This window comes from Herpailurus yagouaroundi, unplaced genomic scaffold, assembly GCF_014898765.1.
Source record: "Herpailurus yagouaroundi ecotype Mexico unplaced genomic scaffold, PumYag 166, whole genome shotgun sequence".
Classification (NCBI taxonomy): domain Eukaryota; kingdom Metazoa; phylum Chordata; class Mammalia; order Carnivora; family Felidae; genus Herpailurus; species Herpailurus yagouaroundi.
This window is the reverse complement of record NW_024412407.1, coordinates 5,717,553-5,728,237: the sequence shown is the minus strand read 5'-3', so window position 1 is coordinate 5,728,237 and position 10,685 is coordinate 5,717,553. Positions and strand designations below refer to the sequence as shown.

The 10,685-nt window shown below is 46.5% G+C and overlaps 1 protein-coding gene across 1 annotated transcript; it reads right to left on the bottom strand.

Annotated features, from left to right (window-relative positions):
• Positions 1-412: 412 nt before the first annotated feature.
• Positions 413-3,858, bottom strand: RHEBL1 (RHEB like 1). The gene is made up of 8 exons (XM_040488266.1): positions 3,590-3,858; positions 2,883-2,954; positions 2,466-2,533; positions 2,108-2,190; positions 1,962-2,018; positions 1,722-1,769; positions 1,081-1,162; positions 413-920 (listed from the first exon to the last, which is right to left on the bottom strand). Exons 1-8 carry the CDS (start codon positions 3,639-3,641, stop codon positions 831-833), a joined length of 552 nt encoding a protein of 183 aa, XP_040344200.1. The 5' UTR covers positions 3,642-3,858; the 3' UTR covers positions 413-830.
• Positions 3,859-10,685: the final 6,827 nt, after the last annotated feature.

Here is a 10,685-nt window from a genome sequence, read left to right as displayed (position 1 = left end):
TATTACATCACTAGGATGAGGGGTTTCCTTCCTCCCCAAACCCTACCCTCTCTCTGAGTGCCATCAAATGCTGAGTGCCAGCTTCCCCCAGGAGGGAAGCTAGGTCAGCATGTGGCAGCTGGCCACTAGAGGGTAGTGTTTCTGTAGTTAAGGGATCTTGAGAGCCTATAAACTTGGATGGGAGTGGCAGCCAACTGGTACCTGTACAGGAGAACCTAGGAGAAAAGAAGGTGGGAAAAAATAAGTAATAAGTCTTAGGGTAATGGTCCTCCTGAATGAGTGAGGAGGAAGGAATAGCAATGAGGTAGGAGGAAAGAGTTAGCCCTTATTCCCCACCAAAGGCCATAGTCACCATTCCTTGGAAAAGGAGATACTGGCTGTGAGCTCTCCCCACATACAGAGAAGCCAAGACGAAAAGATTTCTCAGTTTATTTGCATATATACATTGTTACCCTGGGGAGTCAGCTCCATTTCAGGAGTCCCCAGCTCCCTTCACACAGCCAACACCCAAAACCTGCACAGAAGACTGGGTCCTGAATAAAGAATGCTTAGGACTCATATCCCAACCCTGCAGGCTGTAACAACTCATTTAGCAAAAACAGAAGACGAGAGGCCAGTGCCCATGAGACATCCTTGCCCCGTTGTAAACATTGACAACCAGGCCACTGGAGCCTGGGAGAAGTGTGCAAACATGAGGGCACCACACTGTGTGACCAGAGGACTGGGAACACAGCTGGCAACCATACCCGTGAAGTCCTAAGGGCCTACACCCGCTGGAGCCTGGCAAGTGCCAGGGGCAGAATCAAGGCAGCTACCCAATGCTTGAGGGCTCACATGAGACGGCAGCGGCGCTCTTGCCCATAGGAATTCTCTACCCGGGCAATTTCCTGGATGACTTTGGTGAAGATGCCTCGAGTCAGCTGCAAGGGACAGAGAATCAGAGCAACAAAGTTAGTTACTGCCACCAATATGACCCAGCTCTGAGGTGTATACCCCACTCCCCCACCATCCCCATATCCAAGAAGTGCCATAAGAGAAACACTGCTACCCGACCACCTTCCTAATATTCAGGCCAAGCACCTGATTCTCTCGAGCAGATGACTCCATAAATGTTGCACCCCAGGACTCTGCCAGCTTCTTCCCCTCAACTGCCTGGACTTCCCTAGAAACAGATTTGTGACGTGAAGAAGGAGGACAGCAATGTCCCCACGTTCTCTGCAAAATCTTTATAGAATCTAGACTTCCTCTTACCCATCCCACTTCCAAGGTTTGGGAGGAGGCTTGAGGAAGGAGAAAATCAAGGAAAACAAAGAAGCCTAGGATGGAGGCTTGAAATATGAAATTACAGCTTTTGCAATAGAAGGGTTATCTTGTAGGGGCACCTGGGTGGCTCAGTCGGTTGAGCATACGACTTCAGCTCAGGTCATGATCTCATAGTTCATGAGTTCAAGCCCCATGTTGGTAGCTCAGAGCCTGGAGCTTGCTTTGGATTCTGTGTCATCTGCTCTCTCTGCCCCTCCTTTCCTCCCACCCCTTGCAAAAATAAATAAACATTTTTAAAATTTAAAAACCAAAGAAGGGTTATCCTGTGTTAACCTTCCAGTTAGAAAAAAAAGAGGTGAAATGACTGTTAAGGTCAGTGGCAGAACCAGGACTAGAGCCTTAACTGATTGCTAGTCTATCTCACTTTCCTCTGCCTTTAGGTATAGAGATCTTCGTACCTGTCTGGAGAGAGATCTGCCTTGTTCCCCACTAGCACCACTGGCAGCCTGTGAAGAAATACCAGTTACTATAGGATCCCCTCCCACTCTGCATGGACCCCAACCTCCTTCATATCAAGGCTGGACAACTCCCCATCAGATCAGACAGGATCTGTCCTGGCCTCCTCCCTAACTTGGACCCCCTGCTCTCTTCCATCCCCTTAAGTCCATACTATGTCTCTATCTCCCAGAGCCACTCACCGAGTTTTCCCGTGACCTTCATGTAGCTTTTGGTACAGACTCTCAATGACTTGGAAGCTTTGAACACAAGAAATGGAGCTATAAACTTATTCTGAGACAGCCCTCAGATCCTCCCAAGTTCCCCACTCATAACCTTGGTCACTTACCTATGCAGAGAGGTGACAGAATACACAAGCACATAACCATGGACCCCAATGATGAATGAATAGGGCAGAATGCTGTACTCATCCTGACAAGAAACAGAAACATCAGTACCTAGATACATAACACTCAGCTGGCAAAGGTTTGTGGGTTGCATCCTGGGGACCCTCCCTAGGGCACTCAATATTCCAGTCATTTCTATTCAACAAGAATTTACAGAATAGCTCCATTGTGCACTGCACACTACCCTCTGCTAAAATGCTTTTCTTTTAATACTACTTTACAGATGAGCCACAGAGGCAACCAGACTTCATCTCCCACAACTGAACTGCCATGTTTAGATACCCTACCCCAAACTGGTACCTGCCCTGCTGTGTCCACCAGGTGTAGGTGAAACTCATCTTTGCCAAGAGTCACTATCTTGCTGTAAGCTGAAAAGAAAAGAAAACTTGACTGTGAGGTGCTTGTAGGGCTAGCAATGTGTGCCCCCATACATTCTTAACCCTAGGGGTGATATAGATGGACCGGGTCTAGGGAGCTCTCCAGGCAGCTAGAGGGACAATGTTAAGGTTCTCATTGTCTACATCTACACCATCCTGGACGCAGTATCTTGCAAAATCCACTCTCTAGCTCCACTCATAGAACAGGATTACTAGAGAAAAGATTAGATTTAAGGTCTAATCAAATCAGCCCCTTGGCACCAGGAAACTCCCTAATTACGGAATTGGATGGGGCAACAAAGACCTCCCTGCCCCACCCCTAGGGGAGAAATCTACTCACTATTCTCCACTGTAGGATCGTAGCCTTCCAGGAACTCGCCTTCCACAAACTGATGTGCCAAAGATGTCTTCCCTGTGGGAAGCAGTGGTAGTTGTATCCAAATCATCCATCCACATTTACATCCTCTGCCCTTTCGGGGGCTGTGGCCCAGGGCTAAAGAGGACCCCAAATTAGCACCCTAGCCTGTGGGTGCCATGCAATGTTTTTCCTTAGCCTACCCTCACCCTCTTCGCCTTGGGTCTCTGCACCCTGGCCACCGGATGCATTCAGTAGCGCAGCAGGAAGCCTTTCCTGCAGACTTTCCCCACCCCACCCCTGGAAAGATCCGGGATTCCCCTAGGATCAAGTCGCCTCGCGCCCGGGCACCTGCGACTTGCCCCACACAGACCGCGCCCCCATCCATCAAATCCTGACCCCATCCTCCCCCCCCCACCCCCACCCCCACCCCCGTCCCCAGGGTAACACTGGGGACCAGTCTGGTGTTCTGGCAACCAAGCCCACATTAACCCTTACGTTCTCCTGCTTCCTGCAACCCTCCACACACTATCACCACCCCAGCCTTTCCTCCTCCATCCTTTCAATCCTCGCCCTACAACCCCGTTCTAACGATGCCACCATTCCTGTCCGGGTCGCGTTCCCGCGACAGCGCGCCTCCTCTGGCCACAAAGCCGCGGTGCGTCGGTGCTCTCCCCAAGGCGGAGACTCACCTACAGAGCGGTACCCGAGAATGACCACCTTCCTGTAGCGAACTAACGGCATGGCAGTAGCCGGCCCCAAGGGGCTTGCAGAACTGCGGGCTGAAAGAGCCCTAAGAAAGGGAGATCAGAGTGTAAGGTAGGCGCAGCAACCGGCACAGGAAAGTCGCTCACCCTGAAGCTGCCAGGGGCAAGCTAGAGGAAAACCAAAACAAGCGCCGCGCCCGGAGCTGGCCACGTGATCACAACACAGCAAGACTAACGCGAGGGAGCCGGGCGCCGGGGGATCTACACTGCCGCGCCGCTCCGGGCTCCGCCCCCCAGGCCGCTCGCCATTGGTTCATTGGAAAGGATAAGGGCGGAGCCGCCAGCAGGAGGGAAGGGTGGGCCTCACGTGGAGCCAAAGAACCAGGAGCTGCGCCTGCGCAGACTAAAGCCGGTTCATTCATAAAGAAACAGAAAGGAAGCCGGGGTCCTAGAGGTGTTTGCGCATTTGCAACCCGACACAAGTGGCTGCGAAGAATCAAGAAGAATCAAGAATCGTGGATGGAAGATACCCGTTATGGCTTGGCTGGAATTTCTGGTCAAAAGATTCGAGGCCTCCGTTTTGCAAGGTCTCTGAGATCCTTGGATAGGGAAAAAAAAAGGCCCAAGTTCCAATATATTATCTCTTCCCCCCAGACTTCAGCCTCAGATCTTTTATTGTCAATTTCCATAGTCTATCAGGATCTTCGGAAATGCAACTCTTATTCTTGAAAAAGTTATTGAATTTGTGGCTAGGTCATCTGAAATTTTGTTGTTATCAGCATAATCATCACATTCATTTATTCAAATATTTATTCAGCACTTACTGTATGTTTCAGACATTGTTCTAGCTTTGGGGATAGAGCAGTGAACATGACAGACAAGGTCTTTGTGCGCATAAAGCTTAAAACCTAGTGGAAGAAACAAACATATAAACAAGGAAATATTAGATAGTATTAAGTGCTATAAAAGGCAGCAAAATAAGAAATGACCACATTAGATAGTAAAACTTCCTCTCAAAGGAAGCCCCATTTAAACTGAGGTCTGAAAGACAATAAAGAGCTAGCTAGAACAAAATTCTGACAGAAGACTCCATCAGTGCTACAGGTGTTACGATGAAAATAAATTTGTTAAATTCCAGGAGAAGAAGAGGGGAGAGAGAGAGAGAGAGAGTGAGTGAGTCAGCCCAAAACAGACAAAATCCAAGAGAATGGCAGGCGCCAGGCTATGTAAAGAAATTTGGTCTAAGGGCGCCTGGATGGCTCAATTGGTTAGGCCCCCACTTTGGCTCAGATCATGACCTCGCCGTTTGTGGGTTCAAGCCTCGCGTCAGGCTCTCTGCTGACAGCTTGGAACCTGGAACCTGCTTCAGATTCTGTGTCTCCCTCTCTCTCTGTCCCTCCTCTGCTCTCTCTCTCTCTCTCTCTCTCTCTCTCTCTCAAAAGTAAATAAACATCAAAAATTTTTTTGAAAAGAAGAAGTTTGGTCTACTTCTAAGCACCCAGAAGGCAGTTGATCATGTTTAAGCTGGGGCACGCCATGATCTGAATAGTGTCTCTAAAATATTTCCCTGGTTTAAAAAAAAAAAAAAAAGTATACCTCTGGTTGTGAAGAATGAGGGGGACAGAAGCAGAAGGGGAAGCAGGGAGATCAGCTAGGAGACTGTTACTTGTAGTCCAGGTGAGAGGTGAAGGTGGCTTGACTAGAGTGGTAGAGGTGAATGAAGTAGAGAATTCACGCTACCTTTTGAGGCTGAGGTCAACCTGACTTGCTAAAGGGCTAGCCATAGGAGGTGAGGGAGGGGAAAAGAAAGAAAATAGCTAGATTTATAGAGAGTTCTACTTCGTGCCAGATGCATTTCTTTGTTATCTCATTTACTATCCACAACAGCCCTCAAGTCGGTCATTGGTATTACTTACCCATTTATCAACCATATTTATCAAACAATCATCATGTCCTATCTAGGTGCTGGGCATACAGCAGCAAACCACACACACAAGGTCTTTGCTCATAAGGAGCAAGTGTTCTTTTGGGGGAAAACCAACAATCTAAGAGGAAACCATAAATAAGCTAAAATAAAAAAATAAGATCTGTAGCGGTGGGGGGAGCCCAAGATATTAATGGACTAGACAGTAATGGGGTGTGGTACTCCTTTTATATGATATCTTAGAAATCCTGAGGATTTCAAAGACATTTGTACCTGAGACTTGAATGATGGGTAGCTGTTATCACCCTTATCTTACAGATGTGGAAACTGAGACTTAGCCATACAGGTAGCACACAGAAGTTACTTCTTCTGGAAGGTCCTGACGAATTGGTATTTAGCAGTCAAATTGTACTGGAGGACAGGCTTTGTATAACTGTGGAACTATCTAATGCTTTAAAGAGTTCAGATCTACAAAAGTTGTTTCAAAGAGCTAGTTAATCTGGCCTCAGAAAGGGACCCAAATACCTTTTCAACTGGGTAACGGGAGTTCCTTGCAGACCAGCAACTTTATGTTGGATTATTTGGCCTGAGTGAGGTTGGTGGAGATTCCAAATTGGGTCTTAAGCACTGCAGGGTAGAACAAAGAACTGGATTCAGTGAAAGTCAACAAAAATTTATTCATCTCTGATGCGCCCGGGTGGCTCATTCTGTTAAGCGCCCAACTTTGGCTCAGGTCATGATCTCAAGGTTCATGGGTTTGAGCCTGCATTGGGCTCTGTGCTGACAGCTAGGGGCCTGGAGCCTGCTTGGGATTCTGTGTCTCCCTTTCTCTCTGCCCCTCCTCTGCTAGAGCTCTGTATTTCTCTCTCTCTCTCTCTCTCTCAAAAATAAATAAACATTACAAAAATTGATTCATCTCCTACTTTGTACCAGACACTCTCACAAAGTGTTGCACAATATGGGTATAAAGATAATTGAGATGGCTTTTATGCTGTTTGTCTTTCCAGATTAACTCCCTATTCTTTTCCACCCAGGTTTGTTTCCAGGAGGCACACTTACCCCCTGGATATCAGTGGAGTTCAGCCTATGAGAAGCCCTCACAGAAAATCACATGGATGGAAGAGAGTATCTATGTCCCCTTTGGAAGTTCCCAGCACCCCTCAAGTCACTCCTCCAACTCTCCCCCCCGCACCTACCTCTTTTGTTCTGTTTCTAGTTGCTCTGTCCCCTTCAGGCCTACAGTGATAACAGTTTCTCTGATACTCACCCTAGGGTACTATTCTACCCCTGTGTGGTTTCCCTATACCCTGCTCACACCTTTGTAAACAGTCTCTTTATTAAATCATTCTCAAATTCTCTTGTTTTCAATCAGGAAGAAAGCAAAAGGCCTAAGACAAAGGCTTCCTCTTCCTATGGCTCTTTTAAAAATTTTATTAATGTTTATTCATTTTTTTAAATGTTTATTTTATTTTTTGAGACAGAGAGAGACACAGCATGAGCAGGGAAGGGGCAGAGAGAGAGGGAGACACAGAATGTGAAGCAGGCTCCAGGCTCTGAGCGGTCAGCACAGAGCCCGACGTGGGGCTCGAACTCACGCTTAACCGACTGAGCCACCCAGGCGCCCCATGTTTATTCATTTTTTAGAGAGAAAGAAAAAGAGACAGAGTGTGAACGGTGGAGGGGCAGAGAGAGACACACAGAATCCAAAGCAGGCTCCACACTCCAAGCTGTCAGCACAGAGCCCAATGCAGCACTCAAACTCACAAACAGTGAGTTCATGACCTGAGCCAAAGTCTTAACAGACTGAGCCACTCAGGAGCCCCTGGTTTTTTCTTTTTAAACAGAAAGAGAAGGTCTCACAGCAGATTTTCACCCCCATCTCCTTAAACCAAACTATTGTATAGCCATCTCTAGCTGCAAGGGAGCCTGGAAGTTTTAGCATTTTCTTTTCTACCCTCTCTAGTAAAGGAAGGCAAAAGAGAAGGTGATTAGGAATAAATGTTCAGTGAGCCAATCCACAAGACCTGCACACCTCGGGACCAAGATATTTGTTTATTAAATATCAATCACCTTAAAGAGTAATGCATACACAGTTACTTTGTAAAGATCAAAGATATACAACGATCACCAATATAGGATCACCTAAAGGAAGTAAACTATTCTAATGGTAGATAAATGGGCTTGGAATAAAATTTACAGTGACGGCATCATATATTTTGTTACGTCTCAAACAACTGAGACAAAATAAAGATCCACTGCTGCCAGAAAACTGTTTTAAGTATCTCTATAAAAAGTGAAAACATGTTTACTATGTTTGTATCAAAAGTATGGGTTCCAGGGACACCTGGTTGGCTCAGTCGGCAGAGCATGTGACTCTTGACCTCAGGGTTGTGAGTTTGAGCCCCACGTTGGGAGTAAAGATGACTTCAACAACAACAACAACAACAACAACAACAACAACAACAACAACAAACTTGGTGGTTTAAAACAACAATGTATTATTTCTTCTGATTCTGTGGGTTGAACTGGCAACTCTTCTGTTATCTCTCCTGGACTCACACATGCGGTTACCAGAGGCCACAGACCCTGCTGGGCGGACCTTTCCTTCAACCACAACTGCAGTTACAGTCTTTCTGGGTTCTCATAACCTTTCCTTCCCTTGCCCCTTTAGGCCTAGGGATCACCACTTCTAGTGGCTCCTTACTGAAGCCAGACTCAATGTTTCCCCCCCTCTCCAAGATATTCTTTAACCCTTTCCTACAACGTTATGAACAGCCCTTCCATTATATTCTCCTCAGTTCCCCATTTGTGCAATGTTTTCCCCAAGGACTCTGAATGATACACCTCTGAATTATGGTAGGGAAAATTATCAAGTAAGAGATTAGAAGGCAAAATTATATTTAAGTCTCACATCAGAGTATGAATAGCTAGAAGCATAGAGGAAGGAATTATTCTCAAGAGAGAAAAGGAGAAAAGGAAGAGAGGAAGGCAGGAAAGGAGAAAGGAAAGAGCTTGATTCTGTCTGGATCAGAGGTTTCACATGCTAATTCATGATGTAGCTGGGCCTTAAAGCTTGAGAAGGCCCTAGGGAAAATAGCAAAAAGTTAAGAGAATTGAAAACACAGCATGTCTGGAAATACAGAGTGGACCCTGTACCTGCAGCACTCTATGAATGTGGGCTGTCTGTGAATTAAGGCTGGAAATTAGACTGGGATCAGATCAGGGAGCCAGCTTTAAGAATTTGACCTTTGGGGTGCCTGGGTGACTCAGTCGGTTAAATGTCGGACTGGCTCATGTCCTGAGCTCACGGTTCACGAGTTCGAGCCCCACGTCAGGCTCTGTGCTGACAGCTCAGAGCTTGGAGCCTGTTTCGGATTCTGGGTGTGTGTGTGTGTGTCTCTCTCTCTCTCTCTCTCTGCTCCTCCCCTGCTCATGCTCTGTTTCTGTCTCTCTCAAAAATAAATAAATTTTTTTTAAATTTTTTTCAACATTTTTATTTATTTTTGGGACAGAGAGAGACAGAGCATGAACGGGGGAGGGGCAGAGAGAGAGGGAGACACAGAATCGGAAACAGGCTCCAGGCTCCGAGCCATCAGCCCAGAGCCTGACGCGGGGCTCAAACTCACGGACCGCGAGATCGTGACCTGGCTGAAGTCGGACGCTCAACCGACTGCGCCACCCAGGCGCCCCTAAATAAATATTTTTAAAGAAGTTATAAGAATTTGAGCTTTGAGGGGGCAACACCTAGGTGGCTCGGTCGGTTTAGCATCCAGCTTCAGCTTGGGTCATGATCTTGAGGTTCATGAGTTTGAGCCCCATCTCAGGCTGTCTGCTGTCAGCACAGAGCCTGCTTCAGATTCTCTGTCCCCCTCTCTCTGCCTCTCTCCTGCTGGTGCTGTCTCTCTCACTCTCTCTCAACAATAAATAAACATTAAAAAACAAGTAAAAATAAAGTAAAATACAATAAAACAAAACAAAATAAATGAATTTGACCTTTAGGGTGCCTGGTTGGCTCAGTCAGTAGAGCATGGGACTCTTGACCTCAGAGTCTAGAGCATGCAACCCTTGATCTCAGAACCGTGAGCTTGAGCCCCCCTGTTGGGGGTAGAGTTTACTAACAAGAATTTGACATTTGTTCAGTATCCAGCGTTCTCAAAATATACCGTTAGTGGTATGTAAGATGACTTAGGTAACATACACACCTAAAATTCCGTTTTGTTATGTGATTTTTAATATGTGGTGGGAAAAACAATAGTGATAATGCCAAAGCTATGACTTCACAAATATTCTTGCACAGAAGCTAAAGCTGGTAGTAAGAAAAGCCAATGGAATTCAAGAAGAATACTAAATCTTTATACGGGTAGAAAGAGACTGTGGACATAGTCATGAAAACAGTACAAGGTTTGGGTAGCACTGCAGTAAACAGTGGAATCTTTGCTGTTAACTTGGTGGGTGTGGGGGGGAAGCTTTATGAGGGTCACACTGGTGGCCCTTTAGAGAAGGTAGTACCAAGAGAGGTTGGGGCTGGAGGGGAAGCCCTAATAGGAAGCCAATACCCAGAAAGGAGAAGATGAGGGCCTGGACCAGGTCACAACAGAGAGGATAGCGAGGACTCTTAGGGAGGGCACTCCAGACGGAAGTGAAGTTGATGATCTGATTAAAGCAGAGTGAAGGAAGATGGCAATTCCATGTGTAGGATTAGAAGACATGGGAGGAAGAACAGGAATTTTTTTAGTGGGGTTAAGGGGAACGTACTGAATGAATGTATTTATTTGTGACATGTGGATTTGGGGGCATGCCCCAGGTATTCGCATGTTGATGGGCAACTGAAGGATATGTGTCTCTAGGCACTCCACAGAAAAATAACCACAATATACATGCAGGCGTCTTCCTTGCGTGTTCCCTACATCTGGTCCTCCCTCTCGCTCCTACACCTACTCTTGATTTCTGTTAGTATGGAGATGATAAACACCAATCCATTTCAGGAGAATAGGAAGTACTTAGTTCCTCTTGAGGGACCTTTCCCAATCCAGGGACCATAACCAGCAATGTACAAAATAATTGAATTATAACCGATTAGAGACGGAGGACCTTGGTGTTCACCTGGTCCAGACTTTTCCTCCAGACTACAGGCGGAGAAGCCGCAGCCTGGAGAAG

Excerpts from the sequence above, each read along its gene's own strand:
- RHEBL1 (XM_040488266.1), bottom strand. The coding sequence starts at position 3,641 with ATGCCGTTAGTTCGCTACAGGAAGGTGGTCATTCTCGGGTACCGCTCT. Across the intron at positions 2,191-2,465 it reads TGGTGGACACAGCAGGGCAG|GATGAGTACAGCATTCTGCC; the intron begins GTACCAGTTTGG and ends GTTTCTTGTCAG. Across the intron at positions 1,163-1,721 it reads GCAGATCTCTCTCCAGACAG|GGAAGTCCAGGCAGTTGAGG; the intron begins GTACGAAGATCT and ends ATCTGTTTCTAG.